General features: G+C 37.9%; 1 protein-coding gene and 1 pseudogene across 1 annotated transcript in view; one reads left to right on the top strand and one right to left on the bottom strand.

Annotated features, from left to right (window-relative positions):
• The window catches only part of LOC116737830, a 30000-nt pseudogene extending 12045 nt beyond the window's left edge, over positions 1-17955 (top strand).
• Positions 17956-19769: 1814 nt separating this feature from the next.
• The window catches only part of SPATA17 (spermatogenesis associated 17), a 38322-nt gene continuing 32436 nt past the window's right edge, over positions 19770-25655 (bottom strand). Inside the window, exon 5 of the mRNA XM_032591713.1 lies at positions 19770-19877. Within this exon, the coding sequence (XP_032447604.1) occupies positions 19770-19877 (108 nt within the window). The remainder of the gene's footprint in view (positions 19878-25655) is intronic.

Genomic DNA, 25655 nt, shown 5'->3' with positions numbered 1-25655 from the left:
ATGGAAGCAGCCAAGTGTCCACTGGTAGATGAGTGAATAAAAATGATGTGACACCCACACACCCACACCCACACAATGTAGTATTATTCAGCCAAAAAAAGGAATGAAATCTTGCCATTTTGAACAACATGGATGGATCCAGAAAGTATTAGAGTATTATGCTAAGTGAGGGACACCTGGGTGGTTCAGTGGGTTAAGTGTCTGACCTCATCTCAGGTGACGAGGTGAATTCGAGTCCCATGTCGAGCCTGGAGCCTGCTTCAGATTCTGTGTCTCCCTCTCTCTCTGACCCTCCCCTGCTCACACCCACGCTCGCTCTCTCTCTCTCTCTCTCTCTCTCTCTCAAAAATAAACATTAAAAAAAAAAGGACTGTGCCTTCTGCTTAAAGAGTATTACGCTAAGCGAAATAAGGCAGAGAAAGACAAATACCCTATGATCTCACTCATATGTGGGATTTAAGAAACAAAACAAAAGAACAAAGTGGGGGAAAAAAGAGACAAACCAAAAAACAGACTCTTAAGTATAGAGAATAAACAGATGGTTACAAGAAGGGAGGTGGGTGGATGGGATGGGTGACATAGATGAAGGGGATTAAGAGTACACCTCTCTTGAGGAGCACTGAATGATATATAGAATTGCTGATTCACTGCATTGTACACTTGAAACTACTCTAACACTGTATGTTATCCACACTGGAATTAAAATAAAAAAAAAAAAACACAGTAACTTAGAAAATGGAAGAGAACACACCATTAGCAAATATAAAAGTATGAAATTCCAAGGAAAAAAAAGTTAGCAAAAAATATGTAGACCTTGTATTAATAATAAAATTTTACTGATGAACAGTTTTTAAATGTCCACATGAATGAAGAGATATACTTCATTCCTTAATAGGATAACTCAAATTATGAAAGTATTATTTTCCCCTGTTCTATTCTACAAATTTAATTTAAATCCATTTAGAATTCCAATTTGATATTTTTGAGACATACTAAAATGATTTATAATTTAGTTGGATGAAAATTAAGAAAAAAGAGCCAGCATCTTCTGAAGAACGAAAATAGCTCAGCATCTTCTGAAATACCAAAGTACGTATTTAAGCCATGTAATACTATACAGCATTTTAAGAGACAGATAAATCAAATGGCATCAACACTCAAAAGATATACCTGGGTACATGTGAGGACTTAGTATGTGACTACATGACACTTACTAGTCAAAGATAATTGAATTACTTAATAAATACTATTGCAATAACCTGTTACCCATTTAAAAAATCTTAAGCCAAATTTCAAATTTACTCCTTATATTAAGTAGATTCCATTGGATTCAATATTGAAAGTTACAGAAGACACCCTACAATATCAAAAGAAATATGGGTGACTCTTTTTAAAGTCATACAAAGAAGAAATCAAAAAAGAAATTATCGATAAATATAATCACAGAAAAAAATAAAAGCTCAGCATGTTTCACCTTAAAGTCATGGGCAGACCTGTCCATCAGGTCTGGGTATCTCTGTCAACTAAACTAACTTACAAATTATCTTCCTTCAACACATCCAGCACTCAATGGTAGAGAAGGATTGAATTAAACACAGTAACAACCTTTCATTAGGATAAATGGAAAATGGGCAAGAAACAGCAGTTACTGATCCCTAGCAAGTGTTAAATCCTTTTACATAGGTATAGTGAAGCATCTCTACTGGAGGTGTAGTTCCTTGAGCAGACAAACAGAATATTCCTGGTCTACTATAGTCCATGACCACACATGAAGTAGGCATTGGAGACGATAAACTTCCGGGGGACTGCACCACTCTGGTGGCCCACTAACAGCCTGTTGGTACAAATTTAGGAACCTCATGTAAGCTTGAGGGTAGGCTGCAGCTGGCCAGGTTAGAATTCCTTTAGCAGCAAGCACCCTTGACAATACAGAGGCTTCTGGTTTCTTTGCTTCTGGTCAGTTTCCATGAGCAAGTAACCACAACCAAGGATCTTGCCTAGACACAGTTTTCAGGCCTACAGATTTATGGCCTTAGATACTGGCTTCTATGCTCGGCTACTTACTCAGTCTTTACCCTCCAGTGCTTCTATTCATCCAAAACAATAGACTGGGTTGCAAGACTGCAATTCACCAACCTGACAAATTTTTCTAGCTTGGATTTTATTCTTTAAATATAACAAATTTGGCTGGCATATAGTCTGATTCTGATAATTCCAATACTAAAGCTTTGTGATCCTGTTTTATTTATTTATTTATTTATTTATTTATTTATTTACTCACTTACTTACTTACTACTTCTCATTCATGATTTCCTCTTTTCCTAAGTCCCCGGTACTTTTACTATGCAGGTCAATGCATTTGAAAACTGATTTGTAAGAATAATTTTAGGCCTAGAGATATGGCATCCTCTCTGAGGCTTTTCATAAGATTTGGCCAGCTTCCTTGGTCAGTATTACTTTAAGAGCTTCTGTGTTCAAATTCAAGACTTGAGATTCCCTGAATTGCTCAGGTAAGTAGAAGTCTGACTGCAAATCTCTCATTAGGCTAGTTTGTTTCCACTTACTCAAAGGTTAAGACTTTTGTGGATTTTGGATGAACGAACAAGGGGAGGTTAATCAGAATTCCTACCTTTGGTTGCCCTGACTTAGAATTTGTTTTACTCTTGATCCTGCAAGGCTACCAAAAGCACAGTACTTCCTTCCTTCCTTCCTTCCTTCCTTCCTTCCTTCCTTCCTTCCTTCCTTCCCTCCTTCCCTCCTTCCTTCCTTTCCTCCTTCCTTCCTTTCCTTCCTTCCTTCCCCCTTCCTTCCTTCCTTTTCCTTCTTTCTTTCTTCTCTCCTTCTTTACCTCCTTCCTTCCTTCTCTCCTTGCTTCCTTCTTTCCTTCCTTTACATTTATTTTTAAAGTTAGGCAAATGTTCTTTCAGATAGGCAAATGCCTTCAAGGCAAAAGCAGCTTTTGATTGTAGACTTATATCTCTGAGTTCTCATCTTTCACATTTTGACCAGTAAATTACCATGTTGACAGCTCTTTGATGTTTAGGTGTCGTTATGAGGATGGTTGGTCTGAATTCTTAGCCATTATCAGACAAGATAATATCTTTATTCTGATATTTTTCTTGGGCTCACATGCCTATCAAGGCCTGGTGGTTATCTCCAGCTAAGGTCCTACTCTACCTAGCCAGTGCTAGTAACCACATCAGTTTGAAGTACAGGGCTAGTTGGGTTTTACAATACCACAAGGTTCCAAATGGTAAGATTCTCATTAAATACAAACTGCATACAGAGAGCACTTCCCTTAGCAAAGCAGTAAATACCTTCCATCTCTGCTTGCAGACTGGCTACGTCTAGTCCAAGTTCATCTATTTCTCATAGAAATTTGCTGAAAGAGGTAAGGAGGCAGCATACACCAATATTGTGAAATGCACCTACTATTTCAATTAATGCCACGGCCTCGATTGTTAATGATCTATATCACATGGTAGAACAGAAGGGATTTGAAAATATATTTAACACTACATAATAATGGTTTTTAATCTGACACAAAATTGCCTCCAATAGTCAAATTCCCATTTAGTTCTATTACTTTTAATACTTAATTTCATTGGGCATGACCAAGTCATATGGTACTTGAGCGTAAGAAAGTCTAAGAAAGTGAGTTTCTCATTTTCTACCTCCAGCAGCAGAGAAGGCAATTCATTCATAAGAGGTTTGTAATGGGATGCTATATGTCACAACTGAAATACGACTGATACAACTGGCAATAATTCAAAAGTACAAAGAGGCTATCTGTTTTGATTTTTTAAAAATACAGAATTTAATCTCCAAATCTACCACTACCTAATTGTATGAGCTTACCCAAATTACTTAAACTCTGAGTTTTAGTTTTTCATCTGCAAAATATTATAATATACATCCCCAAAAAAGTTTGTATAGATAGATAACATACAAAACAGCATGGACACAACAGGTGCTTAGTAAATATAATTTACTGTGATTAGTCTATTTACTGAGTTTGTCATTGCTTACAATGTCTGAATTTGTCCATATAAATTTTTAGCTTGATACTCATGACATTTCTGATTACTACATACCAGATTGATCTTTCTGTGATTGTTATTTACCAAAAACACATAGATGTGATATACTAACAGCCAGAAATTCTTGATGAGTCTGTAATTAAATATTTCTTTTATGTTTTGTACCACTTAACCACTCAGTTATAATGCTTTTTGTCTACATTGTGCATGTGTGTAAAAAGGAAGTTATTACCAAGTATGTACCTAACATGAATAGACTACATATATTCCAGATCTTATTTCTTACATTAGCATTTTCCCATATTAATTTTAACTTTATATTTTTTCATTTTTTTTAACGTTTATTTATTTTTGACAGAGAGAGACAGAGCATGAGCGGGGGAGGGGCAGAGAGAGAGGGAGGCACAGAATCCGAAGCAGGTTCCAGGCTCTGAGCTGTCAGCACAGAGCCCGACGCGGGGCTCGAACTCACAGACCGCGAGATCATGACCTGAGCCAAAGTCGGACGCTCAACCGACTGAGCCACCCAGGCGCCCCTAATTCTAACTTTAAAATGAAGTTGGTGCAAGTTCTGAAGAATCCATATGTGACAGCATACGGAAGGCCAATACCAACACTACTCTGTAGGTTTTTACTCTAATAGCTCCTACTTTGATTTCGGGGGGTGGTGATGTTACCAGTCTGAGAAGACATGCTTATTGCCCTCACGTTTCTATTTCTTTGTCAATTAAAGCACAATTGGAAATGTGCTGCCTAGGTAGTTTAATGTATTAAGTCTTCAACTCCAGAGAACTAGAAATCTCTTTAGTATTGTGTTTTCCCTGATACACGTTAAATGATCTCAATGTTCTTCAGTTTTGTCATTAGCCTAACACATTTGTTGACTCTGTATGTTTTTATGCCAGGGAAAGATTACTTAAACAGTATAATGGTGGTCATATTGAGGGTCCCAGATAACCACTATAAAGATGAGAGATTATGCTCAAATCTTTCAAATTGAGTTTCCTAGAAACTAGATGAATATTCATAAAAATCACTCCACATTTTTTGCTTTATCCTTGAAAACAAACGCAAATTGGCAGACTACAAAGACAGCATTTAACACAAATATTGATATAAATATTTTGAAACGGCAAGCTGTTAGCTGTGAGTTCTGGATGGTGACCATCTTCATTGGGAACAAACACTGATAGTTGAACAGGAAATACAACATAGAGAGAGGAACTCCGAGGTTTAGAAACCAAGAATTTCTCATTGTTCAACTGGAAGTTGTTCACATGTAAATAATAGCAATAGGCAAAGAACAGAAAGTCAGTTTTTAATACGCCACGTTAAGAGTATGGACATATAGGGGCACCTGGGTGGCGCAGTCGGTTAAGCGTCCGACTTCAGCCAGGTCACGATCTCGCGGTCCGGGAGTTCGAGCCCCGCGTCAGGCTCTGGGCTGATGGCTCGGAGCCTGGAGCCTGTTTCCGATTCTGTGTCTCCCTCTCTCTCTGCCCCTCCCCTGTTCATGCTCTGTCTCTCTCTGTCCCAAAAATAAATAAACGTTGAAAAAAAAAATTTTTAAAGAGTATGGACATATGGATTTCGGAATAACCAAGGAAACCAAGCACACGGCCCAGCTCATATCAATACAGAAGAGCTGCGCAGGGATCCTGAAACAACTGGAGGCTGTTTTTACACACGTGTCATTTCATAAAAGTCAAAAAAGCATTTTCATAGCCATCCCTTCTCCGATTTAGTATTTTGGCAAGCATGTCAATGAATCCAAGACCTTTTAAATATAATATTAAAATTAGAATGATGGTCCTATTAATGATAAATCCATTAGTCATTCTTCTCTAAAACTATGAAGGATTTAGTGATTTGAGACGGTGCTGTCACCTCTGGGAAAACTTTTTCTACCAATGGGAATGCAAGGCAGCCTTTATGTTTCAGGAGTATATACTTCAATAATATATTTAGTACTATAAACATTTTTACATTTTTATGATAGACTTTAGATTGAGGGTTTTAAATACATAATAATAATATGTGCATATATATATCTACATATATATCTTGATTTACATGTATTATCGTATCCATCTTGGTCACAGGGTCACGGTAAGTGATAATTTTATACCATATACTTTATCGTGAATCCCTTATGCCATAGACTAGTTTCATTTAAATTCTTCTAGCAGTTTATAAATTTATAAAATTCAAAGTACTCTGGGTTTTGAGGTAAATAAATATATAGATTTGTGCCCTTTAAATGTATTACCAGGTTAGGGGTGCCTGGGTGGCTCAGTCAGTTAAGCGTCTGACTTCGGCTCAGGTCATGATCCTGCGGTCCGTGAGTTTGAGCCCTGCGTCAGGCTCTGTGCTGACAGCTCAGAGCCTGGAGCCTGTTTCAGATTCTGTGTCTCCCTCTCTCTGCCCCTCCCCCACTCATGTGCGTGCTCTCTCTCTCTCTCTCTCTCTCTCTCACTCTCTCTTAAAAATAAGTAAATATTTAAAAAAAATTTAAATGTATCACCAGGTTAAACAAATATATCAGATTTAAAGGGAAATTGGAAATCTTCTAGTTTGTCATCAAATTCAGAAATCCTTTCTCCGCAAGTCATTTTAGTTGAATCTTTCTATCAGACGTTTTATACCTCACAAGTCAGCCTTTCCCAAATAGCTCTAATTATTGGAAATATGTTTTTCATGTTGCACTGTAATCTACCTGTTTGCCTTAATTTTTTCCCTTTTTTTCTAACACCTAATATTCCAGGTTGTTTTATTCTGGACGCAGATTTTTTGGTTAATGTTCACCACAAATAGTGGCATCCAGAATTTATGCACCAAATGTAGTCCAAATAAGGAACTTTAAAAAAATTTTTTTTAATGTTTATTTATTTTTGAGAGAGACACACAGAGCACAAGTTGGGGAGGGGCAGAGAGAGAGGGAGACACAGAATCTGAAGTAGGCTCCAGGCTCTGAGCCTGACGCACAGAGCATGACGCGGGGCTCGAAACCACAAACCGTGAGATCATGACCTGAGCTGAAGTCAGTGGCTCAACCGACTGAGCCACCCAGGCGCCCCCAAATGAGGAACTTTTACTTCCTAAGATCTTTCTATCATTTCATTAGTTTTGCATACACAAAAAATAGTGTAAGATAGTAGAAAGTGCACTATCCTTGACATCATAAGATCTAGAATCCCATCTCAGTTCTACTACGATGTAGCATTTATCCATGAGCTACTTATCTACAATGGCCACACGCTTTTGTTTCTTCAGCACATATACACTGGGCATGCCAGCATCCAGGTTTCAATCACTTTAGGTGAAAGATCCAAGTTGTGCTCTCTGAAGAAACTAGAGAAAAAGCATAGGGCTTAGAATATAGTACCTGGTGGGTGCGAGGCACAAGAAACCTTCTCTCACCCTCATGCAATTGCAGCTATAACATCTACTCCCTCAATAAAGCAACAGAAGTTTCTTTGGAGGAACTACATAGCCTAAAAGAAAGACCTCCACATACTGGCATTTGGTCATCCCCTAGGAAAAGGAACCGGCTCCCTGACTAATCACTTGAAAAGCAAATGACACCTACCGGTCAACAAAATCTGCTTATTGATACACTGATCACCCTCAAGTATAAACACACACACACACTCCCCCACATCCCCCCCCACATTTGTGTGAGGATCAATTCTAGTATAAAAGTGAAAAAAAAAAAAAAGAAGAAAAACTAAAAATACCCTGGAGGAAACTGAGAACACAGAAACTGAATAAAACTCTAAACTCATGTTATTACCTATGCTGATTACCTTTCATTTGCTACACCCCCAATTCATTCTACCCACTTCTGTGCCTTGCACTACTACCCAAAAGGCTAAGCTCTACCAACTGTATTATTTTGGCTATTTTCAGCTGGATTTAGTCTAGCAGAAGACTAAAGTTCAGCAGGAGGAAACTGGGGGTATTTTTATCTCATTTCCCTCTCCCCGTGGGTGTCACACTCTTCTGTCAAGAACTGCGTTCCTTAACTAGTGTGGGTCGTGGCAGGGGTGGAGCTCGTAAACTTCCCCTTGGCTCTTCCCATTACCATTAATGCTATTGCTTCACCTTAACCCTTTGGCCCCGGCAGTAGCAACAGCCCAGTGTTGCCAGTCTCTGAATGCCAAATCATCCTTTACTGTGCCCTTAACCCTGCCTGTATTTCTGAAACCACCCTTTCATTTAACTCCCCTTATTTGAGAAATAAATCCTGAGGTGGATTCTCCTTCCTGCCAACACCTTAACTGCGCTAGCACTTTTAGAGGAATATGAGATATTTCATTAATAAGAACAGAATGCTATGAAAGAAGAAATGATCCAAACAGTAGCAATATTTACTGAAAGTTAAAAATTACTGCTAAAATAATAATTTCAGTAGGGTAGGAAGGAAGCCTTTCACAAATATAGAATGGAAAAACAAAGGCCCAAGTTGAAGGGAGTAGTTTAAGAGCTTATTAGCACATTACTTCTGGAGGTCCAACATCCAACCAATAAGAACCACATGGAGAAAGAATAGAAGAAAACAGAAGTGAAGAAATTATCTCAGAAATAATGTAAGAAAAGATCTTAGAACTACAGGATCCATTGGTTCCTCAGAACAATGGGTGCAAAATACCCATACAAGTCCAAATTCTGAAAAATTGCAAAAGCTTTAGGGGAAAAAATTCAAAATAACCTACAATGGCCATAAAAAATGTACTACTGAATCCACCAACATGATCATAGCAAGGTCACACCTCTCTCAGCCAGTGACTGAGGTAGGATTATTCTGGCAAGACAGCAGACTCCTCCAAAGGGTAACTTTGTCTTGTGAACAGCCCATTAGCCCTTCTTGAAAATGTACTGAGTCCCAATCTCTTCCCAATGTTTCTTCTTTCTCTCTTTCTTTTCATAGGTGTCACACTGATATTGTGGACTAAAGGTTTTCTCTACCTTCTCCTGCTTCTTCCCTCCAATAAACCTCCAGTACATCCTATACATCTGGTTACATCTTAGTAGTTGCTTCTTTGTGGGCTTGAACTAACACACATTGAAAAAAATAGATCACTTTCAAAGGAAGGAGAAACAGATGAATGAGTAGTTAGCAATTTTGAATACTGTAAAACAATGGAACATTTGTCTTCAAAACTCCGAGGGCAAATGATCTACAATCTAGGATGTTTTATCCAGTCAAACTACTAATGAAGTCTCAGGATAGAACAAGACATATTTAGGAGAGCCTGGGTGGCTCAGTCAGTTGAGCGTCCAACTCTTGGTTTCAGCTCAGGCCATGATCTCATGGTTTGTGAGTTCGAGCCCCACATTGGGCTCCACTCTGGCAGTGCAAAGCCTGATTGGAACTCTCTCTGTGTCTCCTTCTCTCTTTGCTCCTCCTTTACATACTCTCTCAAGAGAAATAAACTTAAAAAAAAAAAAGAATAAGACATATTTAAAACAAGCAAGGACTTCTAAAATTGTCTTACATGCACATTAGTATAGCAGTTATTCCAAAAAAAGAAAATAAATCATAAAAAGATACCACAGATCCACAAAATAGTGAGTTCAGCGCATGTAAAAGAAAGTTAAGAGATGTCTTCTCAATAAATCTGCATCATGTCTAAAGAAAATGTGGTCTGTTTGGAACAGGATGATGGAGAGGACAAAGAGGGCAGGCCCCAGAGGAAAGGGGATTTAATGAATTTCCTAATAGGATAGAATACCTGGAAAACAATCAATGGCATATATAATTTGCATATAGGGAAAGAAGAAAAAAATAAGAAAAATAGAAATTAAAAAATGGAATAAAGTAAATATATTCATCCTACATTAATTGCCTTTGTAAGGAACTCTACTTCTGTAACCATGATCATGTAAACACTGATACTGATTTATCTAAAAATAGATGGAAATGGAGATGAAAAGAATACAGGAGTTAAATCCTCATTTACCATATTATGTGAAAGTGATTTAAAAGATCAAATAAGTATATAGTTTAGAAACAGTTGGTGTAAAAAGAAATAACTGAAAGAAAAATGTGGTTAAAACTAGGAATCTAGTAAGGATATGGCAAAGCAATTCTTTTATCTATTATAAACATTTGGTGATAGGCAATATATCTAATAATATGCATGTATTATGTTGATATATTTTCCTTTTTCCTTTAAAAAGATAAAATAAGTTTTTTTTTTAAAAAAAGGTAAGTTGTGGGGTGCCTGGGTGGCTCAGTCAGTTAAGCGTCTGACTCTTGATCTCAGCTCAGGTCATGATCTCACAGTTTGTGGGACTGAGCCCTGCACTGGGTTCTGTGCTGGCAGCATGGAGCCTGCTTGGGATTCTCTCTCCCTCTCTCTCTTCCCCTCTCCTGCTTGTGCTCTCTCTCTTTCTCTCTCTCTCTCTCTCAAAATAAGTAAATAAAACATTAAAAAAGAGATGTTATGCATTCATTTATTGTACCTTTCCCAACTTTGTACTATGTTCCATTCTTTGCTTTTCCTTCCAGCTCTCTGAAAGATAATTTTTAGCCATGATTTAAGGCACTGATGATTTAGATTGTACTCAGCAATTAGTGTTTCTATAAATTTATTTATTTGATTTGATTTGATTTTAGAGAGAGAAAGAATGCGAGGGAAGAGGGAAAGAGAGAGAATCTTAAGCAGGCTCAGTGCAGAGCCTGACGCAAGACTTTATCCCACGACCCTGGGATTATGACCTGAGTCAAAATCAAGAGTGGGAAGGTCAACCAACTGAGCCACCCAGGCGCCCCTCTATAATTCCTTAAAATACACAAGCTAGTTTAAAAAAAAAATGTTTATTTACTTTGACTTAAAAATAGCCTAATATAAAATTGAATGTTTTTTTATAACATTATAGGGAATTACATGTTTACAAACATTTGCTTTTTCTTTCTACTTTGTCCTTCATGATAATAGCTGTTATTTGTTGAGTGTCAAATATATGATCAGTGTTTCATGTACCGTGTGCCTCACAGAAATGCTGCAAAGTAAAGACTGCTGCTCCAATGTGCAGATGAAGAAACCTAATTTCTGTAAGATTAAGTCACTCGCTCAAGTTCACGCTACTAGAAAGTGGCATGACTAATCCACATCAATCTGATTCCAAAGTCAATGTTCCTAACTACTCAGTTCTTTTTTTTTTTTTTAATTTTTTTTTCAACGTTTATTTATTTTTGGGACAGAGAGAGACAGAGCATGAACGGGGGAGGGGCAGAGAGAGAGGGAGACACAGAATCGGAAACAGGCTCCAGGCTCCGAGCCATCAGCCCAGAGCCTGACGCGGGGCTCGAACTCACGGACCGCGAGATCGTGACCTGGCTGAAGTCGGACGCTTAATCGACTGCGCCACCCAGGTGCCCCCTAACTACTCAGTTCTTAAACTTGTTTCCCTACAGCTTTCATGAGGTACCCAAGAACAATGGAAACCTATGTCTAAACAAAAACTTGTGTATAAAGGTTCATAGCATCATTATTTATGATAGTCAAAAAGTGGAAACAACTCAAATGTCCATCGAGTGATAAATGGATAAGTAATATGTGGTTTATCCATAGAATGATATATTAATTAGCAAGGAAAAGAAAGGTAGTATTGTTATATGCAACAAAAGAGATGAACCTTGAAAACATCAGGCTAAGTGAAAGAAACCAGTCAAAAAAAAAAAAAAAACAAAAATAAACACCACACTGTAAGATTCAATTTATATGAAATGAGCACAAACGCAAGTCTCTAGAGGTAACACATAGATTAGGGCTGAGCGGGGTTGGGAAAAATGGGGAGGTGACTGCTAAAGGGCACAGATTTCTTTTTAAGGTAATAAAAATGTTTTAAATTGATTGTGGTGATAGTTGCACAATTTTGTGAATAAACTAAGCACTAAGGAACATTGCACTTTAAATGGATAAACGGAATGGGATATTAATTGGATCTCAATAAAGCTATTACAAAAAAAATCAAAATAAATATATACTTTAAAAAAAAACTCCCGGGGCGCCTGGGTGGCGCAGTCGTTAAGCGACCGACTTCAGCCAGGTCACGATCTCGCGGTCCGTGAGTTCGAGCCCCGCGTCGGGCTCTGGGCTGATGGCTCGGAGCCTGGAGCCTGCTTCCGATTCTGTGTCTCCCTCTCTCTCTGCCCCTCCCCCGTTCATGCTCTGTCTCTCTCTGTCCCAAAAATCAATAAATGTTGAAAAAAAAAATTAAAAAAAAAAAAAAACTCCCATGATACTTTAAAAGATAGGAAAGAATAACAGCCATGAAAATCTTTGTAGCCAAACCATGGTGTACAAAATCAACATGCTGAAAGATTTTGATTCACTTTGATGAATGACAAATTAACGTTCAAAACAGTGTTATTGTTGCAAAGTGTTAACCACCAAAATCTACCTTGAAGAATTAAAATTGGGGGAATATATTACTTCTAGCTTAAATTTCTGTCCAAAAAAAGTCAGTATTCTGTACTTCAAGCTAATAATGTTTTATTAATGCTACCAATCTGTAACTCTGTAGCTAATTTTTAATTTCATTCTATAATTTTCTTACTCATAATCTGGGGCAAGTTTTTGTATATCAGGCTAGATATTACAAAGGAACATGTCTGCCAATTTCAAATTAATCAATTTCATTTATCTTTGTGATGCCTGCTCTTAGTTACAAAAATATATTTTTGTATACTTTAACATAAATTTTTTTACTATTAACTATATAATAAAAAATTTCTAGTAATAAAACAGCAGATAAACTAGAGGTAAGCCTAATGCTGTCTGATATTCTACGTAATTCAAATCAAGCATATTCTGATGTAGGGGCACCAAGGTGGCTCAGTTGGTTAAAGATCCGACTTCAGCTCAGGTCGTGATATCAGTTTGTGGGTTCAAGCCCCATGTTGGGCTCTGTGCGGACAGCTCAGAGCCTGGAGCCTGCTTTGGATTCTGTGTCTCCCTTGCTCTCTGCCCCTCCCCCACTCACACTTTGTCTCTCTCTCTCTCTCTCTCTGTCTGTCTCCTTCAAAAATAAACAAACATTAAAAATATTCTGATGTAAAATACATTTTATCAACTTTTGTTCTATAAATTTTACCCCACCCAAAGATAGAGGAATGCACTAGATCTTTTATTTTCTTTTAGAAAACCCAGAAACTATACATTTTAATCCTTGCTGGTATGAGAAATCAGGATACATCATAATTGCTCTGATACAATATTAAAGTTGAAATATAATCTTGAAAAGACATCACTTAAAAATACTGCCGTAAGTAAACGGTAGGGTAGCTTTTGTCCAAGGCAAAATGCTGAAAATTAACATGTTTATTGAACAAATTCTATATGCAAGGCACAGTGTGGAAAGCGTGCTGTAAGAGGGTCTCTAACAATCCCCACTCCTGTGTTCATCCCTTTGTGCAATCCCCACCCTGTAAGTGTAGGATGGACCCAGTCTCTTGCTTCCCATGAAGAGAATACAGCTGATGAGACGTCACATCTGATATTAGGTTATCAAAAGAACGTGGCTTCCGTCTTCATGTTTTCTTGTGTCTTCTTGTTCACTTGCCAGTTCCCATGTCATCAGCTGCCCTACAGGGAAGCCCATTTGGCAAGAAACCAAGGGACGCCAGTGCAACAGCCGGAATAGTTGAGGCCCGTGTGACTGAGGACTGTCCCCAGCTGAGCTCTTGTATGACTGACAGCTTGACTGCAGAATCACAAGAGACTTGAGCCCTGGCCAGGAGCCCTTCCCAGACTCCTGGCTGACAGAATGATGAGCTAATAAGTGTGCATTAGTTTAAGCTACTTTACATGTAATTTGTTAGGCAGAAAAAGGTAACTAGAGGCCTGATTCTAATTATTTTCAATGAAAAAAAGAACAAAAAAACTGTGAAGAAATAATCCAAACAAATGTATCATATGTTCTTCTATGAGAAGGAAAAGAATACTATCTCTATAAAATTAATGACCCTGATGATGCTTTTAATACTCACCAGGCTACTTAAATATAACTATTGTGAAAAATACAATCAAACGTGAGTGCCAACACACACATATAATCATTCTGCCGCTGTTCTTAAAAGGGACATCTACTCCGATGTTCTCAGAAAAGCAGTCAAACTCTTCAATATGGCCCAAAACGCCCTGTTATGGTGTGGTTCCTGCTCAACTGTCTGGATTTATCTTAAATATTTTTTTTTCAACGTTTATTTTTATTTTTGGGACAGAGAGAGACAGAGCATGAACGGGGGAGGGGCAGAGAGAGAGGGAGACACAGAATCGGAAACAGGCTCCAGGCTCTGAGCCATCAGCCCAGAGCCCGACGCGGGGCTCGAACTCACGGACGGCGAGATCGTGACCTGGCTGAAGTCGGACGCTTAACCGACTGCGCCACCCAGGCGCCCCATCAACTGTCTGGATTTATCTTTAGCTGATCCTTCTCTCATCTTCCACGCATCAACCTCAGTGACATTTCCTGTGCTAATGTCCTAATTTCTACACAACCTTCAGGGTTCAGCTTCACAGCCTCTGAGAGGTGTCCCTAACCCCTAGGCTCCCCCTCCTACTCTGACCCACACTAGTCACTTTTGCCTTAGATGTTCCTCTTCTGTGCTTCCTCTATGGTACCCTATAGCTTACTTTCGTTGTATGTATAAAACTGCGTATGCAACAGAAAGGAAATAAATTGTGATTTATTTTAGAAAGTTAACCGTATATTTCCAATTTTGAGATAGGAGCAAATTTATCTCTACCCATTCCTCTCTTAAACTTCCTTAAGAAAAGAAAGGCAATAAGAAAATAAAAGGAAACCCTATCATCGGTAAAATCAGAAACACTTAAGGGTAATATATATGAAGAAGGGCCACCAAGAGGAGTGAAAATTCAACCAGGATTAGAGATGTCATGGAGACAAGATACCTCAAGATGCAGATTTCAGACTGAGACTGCCAGATGCAAAATTTGTAAAAATAGGTGGCATACTCTGAGGAGGAAAAACAGTAGTGCCCTCCTTGCTCATAATAAGATTGTAGAGCAAAACTTGACTGTGGCAGATTTCCTAAACCACCCGCGGGAGTGGCAGAGGAAGTAGGACTAAATGAGGAAATGCACAGGAATGCTACCTTGGCTGCAGACCTCTAAGAAAGAGTGGAGTATGAAAGCAGTAAGGGGTCCTGCAACTGACCAACACTGCCAAAACAAACAACAAAAACTAAACCAGTTCACATAGAGACACATGCGTGCTATCTGCAGGGCTATACTCTGAGCCAAGGAGGCCTCCTAACACCCCAGAGCACTCCTTTGGCCCAAGGAGACCTCCTAACACCCCCAGAGCACTCTTTGGCCCTTCCCCAACACCCCATTCCACAACCCTAGAAATTTCCTCAAAGGGGTGTCTTTTTGCATGTTAGTGAGATGACTAATGAATGCTAATGAGGATGGGGGCTAGCTACCAGGGGAACCAATCATGTGATTAGAAGATTGGGACTTTTAGCTCCACCCCTCTGCCTCTGTGGAGGGGCTCTGTGGAGAGGCTCCACCTCTCCTCTGTGGAGGGGAGAGGGGTTAGAAGTTTGAGTTGATCATTAATGGTCAAAGATCTAATCAAGCTTCCTTTTAAGAAAGCTTCCATAAAAATTCCTCAATTTATAGAGATTTTCTGGGTTGCTGAACACATGGAGGTAGCAGAGGGATGGCCGGTCCGCCCCATCTTTGCACTATGCATCTCTTCCACCGTTTCCGAGTTGTATCCTTTTATAATAAGCCAGTAACCTAGTAAATAAACTGTTTTCCTGAGTTCTTGAGCAGTTCTAGCAAATGACTGATCTCAGGAGGAGGTCCTATGGATCTCTGATTTGTAGCCAAGTTGGACAGGAGTTGTGGGTAACCTGGGGACATACCACTGGCAATTGACATCTGCAGTTTGGGTGGGATGGGGAATGAGAGTCTTGTGGGACTGAGCCCTTAACCTGGGGATCCGATGCTATCACCAGAGAAGTCATTTTACTTTTTGTTTTTAATGTTTATTTATTTTTTTTTTAATTTTTTTTTTCAACATTTATTTATTTTTGGGACAGAGAGAGACAGAGCATGAACGGGGGAGGGGCAGAGAGAGAGGGAGACACAGAATCGGAAACAGGCTCCAGGCTCTGAGCCATCAGCCCAGAGCCTGACGCGGGGCTCGAACTCCCGGACCGCGAGATCGTGACCTGGCTGAAGTCGGACGCTTAACCGACTGCGCCACCCAGGCGCCCCTAATGTTTATTTATTTTTGAGAGAGAGAGAAAGACACAGAGTGTGAGCAGGGGAGGGTCAGAGAGAGAGGGAGGCACAGAATCCGAAGCAGGCTCCAGGCTCTGAGCTGCCAGCACAAAACCCAACGTGGGGCTCTAACTCACAAACAGCGAGATCATGACTTGAGCCAAAGTTAGCTGCTTAACCGACTGAGCCACCCAGGCACCCCCCCCCCCCCCCCCCCAGATAATGGAGTTAAATTGCAGGACACTTAACTGGTGTCTGAGATTGCCTGGCATGGAAAACCCACACACTTGGTGACTAGAAGTATTGAGCATTGAGTAGACAGGAAACAGGGTAGTATTTTTCCTTTTCAAACGCCATGCCGTATGGTCACACAGTTCATCTAATATAGCAAAACCCTGATAACAATACCTGTAAATTATAACACGAGAAAGAAAATTATAACTAATCATACATACAAAAGTGAATATAAGTATCCTATATAAAATACTGATATAATTACTAATAAATCAAAAGAATAACAGTGGCTTAGTTAAAGATATTCCTAGAACACAATGATGGTTTAATGTGAGTATATCTCCTCTGTTCCTCTCAGTTCAACAGACAGCTCCGTATTCTTGTGCAGTGCCAGTCACACTCCTGACACACAGTGGTGAAGGTCCCAGTAAACAGATTTGGCCGTATTTGGTGCCTGGCCATACGGCTGCTTTTAACTCTGGCAAAGTGGATACAGTTGCCATCAGCGACACCTTCATTGACCTCAACCTACATGATCTACCTGTTCCAGTATGAGTCCACCCATAGCAAATTCAGTGGCACAGCCAAGGCTGAGAATGAGAAACTTGTTATCAATGGAAAAAAGCCAATCTCTACCTTCCAGGAACAAGATCCTGCCAACATCAAATGGGGTGATGCTGGTGCTAAATACATCGTAGTGTCTATTACTACATAGTAGTGTCTTCATTACTATGGAGAAGGCGGGGGCTTGAAGGGTGGAGCCAAGAGGGCCATTTTCTCTGCTGATGTCCCCATGTTTGTGATTGGCATATAACTACGATAAATATGTCAGCAATGCCTCCTGCACCACCAACCGTGTGACCCTCTGGCCAAGGTCATCCGTGGCACTGTGGAGTAATTCATGACCACAGTCTGCACCATCACTGCCACCCAGGAGGCTGTAGGTGGCCCCTCGGCCCCTCTGGGAAGCTGTGGTGTAATGGCCAAGGAGCCCTCCAGAACATTATCCTTGCTTCTATTGGCTCCGCCAAGATTGTGGGTAAGGTCATCCCAGAGCTGAATGGGAAGCCCACTGGCATGGCCTTCTGTGTCCTCACCCCATAAGTGTCGGTCATGTATCTAACCTGTCGCCTGGAGAATGCAAATACAATGACACCAAGAAGGCATCTGAGGGCCCCCTCAAGGGCTTCCTGGGCTACAATGAGGGCCAGGTTGTCTCCTGCAACTTTAACTGTCACACTGACTCTTCCACCTTTGATGCAGGGGCTGGCATTGCCCTCAGTGAAAACTCTGTTAAACTCATTTTCAGGTACAATGATGAATTTGGCTATAGCAACCAGATAGTGAACATTATGGTCCATAGGGCCTCCAAGGAACAAGAGTCCTCTGGACCAGCAGCCCCAGTGAGAGGATAAGAGGAAGAGAGAGACCTTCAAGTGCCGGGGAGTCTTTGCCCCAGCTCATCCCCCAGTACGTGACAATCTCTCACCCTCTGTGCTATTTTCATCCCAGACCCCCCGAGGAAGAGGAAGGGCTTTGAGAGTCCCGCCATATCATGTAAATTACATCAATAAGTTACACTGTAACCGGCCAACAGTTTTATTTATTAAGAAAAATACACTTTACAACATGTCAAAGGGTCAGAAAGGAAAAACTTCATATATAATTATATTAGCAGATAATGCAAAAGCATTTGCTACATCCAGCTTTCTATTCTCACTTAAAAACTCAGAGAGGTAGAAAAGAAAGTCTGCAATATGGTAACGAATATCAGACTAAAGCTAATTGTCAGCACTGATACACCAGATTCCTTGGTAACTAAAGATATACACAGTAAAACCAGGAAGAAAATAAGGATTAATGGAAATACTTGTCCAATAGGAAACATAGGCCTTTTCAAAACCCGCTTTCACTTATTTGTCTCTTTGAGGACCTTCTCCTACTCAGTGATGGGACTAGGGTGAAGTAAGAGAGGCCTCTCCAGTGTAAAATTTAAGGATGCCCTCCTGGTTGTACAAGTGCAGTGCTGGCATTTGCATGACCCTGCCAGTAAGCACCTCTTCAGTTTTGGTGCCTTACGAGCCTTCCTTGTCTTATCTTAGTCCTAGCCCTACTCGAATTCCCTCTCTTGCATATTCTGCCAGCTCTTTCCCCCCCTGACAGGCTCATGCCGTCCATTTGCAGAGAACCAGCCCATCTCCAGGACTTTGGATTTCTTAAGCAAGAAATTAAATAGCAGTCTGCTGTGGTCCACATGTTTCTGAGTTTTCCAACTGACCAAATCCTATTGCAGCCCTCTCAAATCTTCTTCTTTTCCAAAGAAATCAACTTCACGAAGAGCCAACACTTAATCTCCAAAGACCAGATCCTCTTATATATACAACTTATCCCAGTTTAAAAGTTGGAAAAATCAGTTTTCAGATATTTCTTATAATATATATAGCTTTAGGGTCTCAGGCAAAATCTTATTTTAACAATTTATTGTGCCACTGTTCTCTCTAGTTCAAAGAATTTTAAGAGTGCAGTAAGATAACATATGTGAAAAAAATTAAGTACGTAAATGGCAACTGTTATTAGTTACTCTTTCCTTCTTTATCTAAACATATTATAAGCTTATGGTCACCTACATGTTATTAGAATGGAGCATATTATAAGAGGAAAAAAACTATATTTGAAGTTATATGAAAACTTAGAGTTTTGGTAAAGTTGACTGAATAGTGTTACAATAGCTTTACTTTGCACAAATCTACAAAAAACATCATCCTATGACCTAAATCCAGGTGCTTTCTATGTGTTCAAAGAAGTAAAAGCTGACAGTAAAGCAGTCCATTTTAATTATGTTCCATGGTATTTTCTCCTTTGAGAGGTTAATTTCTTGCTATTGAACATATTCCTCAAAATCCATGTGAGGCTTATCATACTTAAATGTTCATCTATACAATCATTTTACAGATAAATCCATCTCAAAATGAGATAACTTTACTGAAACTATTTTTCATAGAAACAAGATAGGCCTACTGTACACATAAATAATCTAATTTATAGTTAAGAGTACAATATATTTTAAAATACCAAAACAACAAATTTTTAAGATAAATAGAATCCTATATCTCTCCCTTATTAATAAATTTGTACCTAAAATATCACTGAGTTCTAGTAAGTATTTCTAAGTATGGTAATGATCAATATCTGTTAAGTAACCTTTCTAAAATTTTCACTAGTAGACCACTCACCTAATTGCATCATTGGTCTCTGAAACAGCCTTCAGGTACTCCTTCAAATAAAAATAATTAAAGCAGTATTTCCGAATTCGATAGCCTCGCCATCGCTTCTGAATCTATTGAAGTAAACAAAAATACACCTGTGAACATTTTTAGTGAAAACATTAACCGGTCTTCAAAATCAAGGTAATGATGGATGATACCTCACATCAAATAAAGTCTTAGGCTTTTCCAGTAGCATAACAGTATATATAGTTGCGAATGTAAATTGTATTCATAGATCGAGAATTCAATTCATAAAATATTGAGAAACAGAACACACTTATAGGTTATTATATTTTAAAACATTTATAATTTTTCACAAACACTATATGTAAAACTAACTACGAACAATTAAACATTTGCTTTATCAATCTCTACCACTTCTATTTCCTGACCCCAAATGGATTGTTTAATTTTTCATAATCCACTGGCTTGAAGATCATATTTGGTCTCACTGAAATAAATTTTCACATGGTATTTTAAAATTTCCAAAATCTTTAAACAAATCTTTTTCTTATATCTTCACCATGACATTTAAATACTTTTTAAACAATAACAACAACTAACATTTATGGAGTTTTTATCATATGTGAGGCATTATTCTAAGAGTTTTACTTGTATTTAGCCATTTAATCTTTACAACACTCCTATGAGAAATACCTTATTTACAGATGAGGAAACTGCTAAAAAAGAGAAGTTATATAGCTTCCCCATAATAACATAGCCATTGGTGATGGATCCAGGAATTACATTAGGACTTCAGAGCCCATTCTCTAAACCATTACCGTATAGAACTGGGAACAAAGTGAAATGCAATTTTCAATAAATGAATATTTCTGTTGAAAGTACTTAGGTTTTTTCACATGAGAGGAGTATATGGGGGCTCTGAGAGAACACACTTAAGTGGGCTATTCGATGTCTTATTATGCTCTAGTAATCATGAAAATCAGCCTCCTTACATTTATTCTTTGCTAATATAATCTCTATTAGAAAAACTCAAAGCAAAAACAAAAAAAAATAGTGCATAATCTTATTTTTGTGGAACACACACACACACACACAAAACACCTCAACTTCATCAAAGGAGAGAGGAAGAAGAAATAGCAAAAAAAAAAAAAAAAAAAAAAATGGAAAAAAAATTACTTAACTTCATTCCCGAAAATTTTATGGCAGTTTACATGTACTTTTGAATTATTCAGATATTATGAGTGATTCTCTTTTTGGATATGAAGTCCTTCCAATGTTTTGCACAGTTAGCTAAACTAGGAACACACACCTTCTCTAAACATTATTTTTTTTTTAATAGGAAAGGGTGCTTAATTTAGACAATCTACATTTGCCCATTGGGCTTTATCCCCCAGGCCTATGTTTTTTAAACTAAATGTGTTGAGCTTAAATTTTTTTATAATTTGAATGCAGGATCTATACAAATAAACGGGAAAAATGTTTTACTTGAATTCTGTATTTTTCTGTGTTTTAAAACATGGCCATTTAAAGGGTATTTTACAACCTGAAATACAGAAAACTGAAAATTCTGAAGAACTACTTTAGTCAACCTCCCAGTATGAGAATGACTAAAATAATCGAAAACATGCAAAACAGCTTATTAAGAACAATGAAACCAGAGATAATAATTCTAGGAAGTAGAACCAAGTAGAATAGCAAGCTAGTGTAACAATGTTATAAAATGTGTCCTTCCAAATATTTTTCAAATGATCTTAGTTTAGATGTTCATGAAATAAGAAAAATCAATTTTCCAAAGTTATATACTAATTTTAGAAACTATCTCCCTCTAATTTGACCAAAATTATATCACAGCTGACAACAAAAGATGAGGAATTGATACAAACCACTTTCCTAATTAAAAAGAATAATCAATTGGAATATGTACAAGTATATAAATCATACATGCAAATAAGTGAATATTTTCCTGGCTCATCTAATTTAATCATCACAGTATCATTCTGAGGTGGAGATTATTATTAGCCTCATTTGATAGAAGAGGACATTGATTCTTACGTTAAATAATTGCCTACAGTCATATAGCTAGTTGGATAGCTTCAAATATTTCACCATACTTTTATTGCATGTACAGTAATACCTGTATTAAAGAAGAGAACCGTTTCAAACAAAAGTACTGACACAAAATCCATCATCAGCAATAGAAGTGACTCAGGAAGAATGGGGAAATATTAGGATATCAAATAGTGTTAAGGGAGGAACTACTTATAACATGAAAACATCATTAAATTCTAAATAAAATAAGGTTAAATGTGCCAGAAAACATAAAAGATGCATGCTGGAGCACTGAGAAGGAAAAAGGAAAGCTGCTGATTTCTGATTAGATCACACTAGAGTGGTGGCTACCCATTCTGAGAAAAGAAGTCTGAAAGGACGAAAGTAAAATTGAAGCAAAAATCCATGCCAATAGGAAGGACACCTAAAGAGGCCAATGCCATGAGCCTCTTCAAAACAGGCAAACACTAGAAACAGTACGGAATACTTCCAGAGCGTCCACAGCTGCTGTGTTCTCAGCGGATTTTCTAATATCCAAACTCCTTAGACCTCTACTCCAAGGTAGACTAAAATTCTCTTTCAAGACAAATCCTTTTACTCACAATTGGATATTAAAGTAAATACTGAGCAAGAGATGGTTAAGTCATCCACATTAAAGTATAGTCAATCAATCTTTAAGTGGCTTTGTTAGAGGTAGTAGGTAAAAGTTGAAACTGGGTGTTTGACTGGTGAAGACACTGCCATCCATGAAGCGAAGGATCTAAAATTTATTGACCTCATGAATGCACCAGGTATTATGTTAACTGCTCTAATTCTCATGATAACCTGGCGCATGAGGCATAATCTTCATGTTAAAACTGAAGAAACTCAGGTTAAGTAACTTGATCAAGTTCACCTAACCAGTGAAAAGAATAAATGGCAAAGCCAGGACGTAAACCCAGCTCTGTCTTACACAAAAGCCCAGGCTCTTTTCACTGAAATATCTTATGGATGTACTATATAAAAAGGAAAAGTATGCATACATGTTCTTTCATTTAGAAGATACCAATTTCCTATATCGTAAAGAGCCCAGTTTAACAATCACTAACTGACATAAGATAGAATACTGTAGAGATTCTACTACCCTTTCTATTCCAGGAACAAATGACATCTTCAATTTTACCTAAATTTCCTGTTGATATCCTAGTACTAGTGAATAAATTTCTAATTAAAAAAAAAAAAGTTCTTTGAGTAGGCAAGATGTTTTTCCATAACATTTCTTAATTTCAAGGTGAATGGGTTATGACTTCAAAAAAAAAAAAAGAAGATGAAAAGCTAGTATTCATGTCCTTCAAAGTAATTAGTAACTTTCAGAAGTGATTGGTATAAAACAATTATTGTCATTGATCAGCTCTGAATAGATAATTTTAAACAAAGTCATTGTGTGCTCAGCAGATTACAGCTTGTTAACGGGCAAGTTCTAAATGACCTCTTAAGCTAGTCAAATCAATGATGCATATTCCTCATTAAGTAACATCAAAATGTAAGTGGTTTTATAAATAATGTTTATTTTAAGCACTAAAACAAATGGCAAAACCTTGGTACACCAAAAGCCATCTGCTCATAGAAAAGATTTTCCCTCCATTGGTTTACTTTTATTCCTCAAAATTCATAGTAACTTTAACGTTACCAAAAGAGAAAAATCACAATGTCTTCTCACCTAAAATTAAAATGAAGACATGGAAAACAAAATTTGTATTACTGATAATAACCTACCTAGTATTAATGCTCTAAATGTATACGAGAGCATACAAGTGGAACTCTTACTCATAATGATACTCTCACTTATTAGAATAGTCAACATTCTAGATTATAACATGAGAACAGAAAAAGTAGGTTTACTAAATTTTCAGAGGTGTTTAAAGAAAAACAATATCCAAATTTCATACTCCGTGTTGATGCATTATCATGTCAAAAATATACATATATGAATGGAAATCTTAACTGGATATTTTTAACCAATAGAAGATTCTGGATAATCATTCCATCTGTAGTTTCTTCTCCTTAATATTGTTTCCCAACTCTGACTTTATGCTCCTTGCTCTACAAATTTATTTAATCATTTCACAATGATATTGGTACTAGGAGTAGCAGGAGGGGAGAAGAGATATTCTTTTGCATGGTGATCCATCATTTAAATATCTGTCCATCATCAGGCAAAAGCTTGAGGTGGTCTGTATAATCCTTTTCCTCTTATTCCTTAGGCTGACATTTTGGAATATCTTTCTCTGTGTGAATAAGACTGTGTGTTACTTATTTTGTATCCCTAGAGCCTAACGTAATGTCTAGTGTATAAGAGAACTTCAGTATTTTTTCCCTGAATTATTTTACCTATTTATCTCTATCCATCTAATCATGGAGTCATTATTCTACACATATGTACTTTATAGTATTATAAATATGAAAATAAGATTATAAACGGTTTAGGAGATTGAAATGGATCTTTATATAGCTGGCACATATGTAACTATTTTTTAAGTAAAGCTACCATATCATTGTTTCTCACATTTTTACGTTTTAGACACAAGTGGGAAACGAAAGAAAATGGCTATTTGATGTTTCAAGCTAGATTAAGGTTTATAAATTAAAATTTGTATTATACAGATCCAGACCGGTAAGAAGAAAGAACCAATAACATTATGGTTACTTTGCAAATTGTTTGTTTTAAGTGATCTTTAATCTAGTGATCCTCCTGTTATTGCAGTCTTTTAATTTTCCTAAAGTGAGGATTTCTATCTGAACTAAAATGTTTTGGGGCACTAATTTCAAGAGAAATCATTTAAAATAACTGAAATAATAAAGGATCAGGCGAGACTCTCTGGGTTCCAGAAGAATATCATCACATAAGTACATATGATTGATCAGTAACATGTATAAGGTTTCTAAGATAAAAGGAATTCTACTTGAAATAATTATATCTGTAGTTTTTTTAAAACTCTGTAAGATCTAAATTATTTCCATTTCTCATTCCTCACAGATTTTGGAAGTGAGAAGAAAAAGTCTGATGGACCATATTTTTTTTTTTTTAATTTTTTTTTTCAACGTTTATTTATTTTTGGGACAGAGAGAGACAGAGCACGAACGGGGGAGGGGCAGAGAGAGAGGGAGACACAGAATCGGAAACAGGCTCCAGGCTCTGAGCCCATCAGCCCAGAGCCTGACACGGGGCTCGAACTCCCGGACTGCGAGATCGTGACCTGGCTGAAGTCGGACGCTTAACCGACTGCGCCACCCAGGCGCCCCTGATGGACCATATTTTTTAAGAGATCTCTAAGATACTAAACATTAGCACTTCCTGAAATTTACATTCATCTGATACGGTGCCAGGTGTCCTAGGACAGACAGACAAAGTGGACTCAAGATGTAGAAGATAACCCAGTGGAGGCTTTCCAAAAGACATTATAAGAAAAGCATAATTTTCCGAGAGTTCACCTTTGTTAACTTCCAAAATCTGTGACAGATTATACATCTTCATTATGTTTAGTTTACCAAACACCAGTCTATTCTAAGAGTTCATGTATAGAGAGATTAGCAGTTGAAAACAGCAGTCCTGAGTTACGATGGAGGACGAATTCTGACGCTAGAAGACCAGAGTGTAAAGGCCACAGCTGGAATATCGTTTTACAAGGAGAGGTCTGTCATCCTCAACCTTCCAATTCTGCCTGCAAGGGGAAGCATATGACACTCAACCTGGTCTCCTACTCATTGCCACTGAGTTTAGAATTCCCTGAGTAAAATGTACTACCGGTAAGATGCTCATGAATTGTGAGGACCAGGGGATCAGTTTATCAAGAAAA

Source organism: Lynx canadensis, chromosome F1 (genome assembly GCF_007474595.2).
Source record: "Lynx canadensis isolate LIC74 chromosome F1, mLynCan4.pri.v2, whole genome shotgun sequence".
NCBI classification, from domain to species: domain Eukaryota; kingdom Metazoa; phylum Chordata; class Mammalia; order Carnivora; family Felidae; genus Lynx; species Lynx canadensis.
This window is presented reverse-complemented; position numbering and strand designations above follow the sequence as displayed.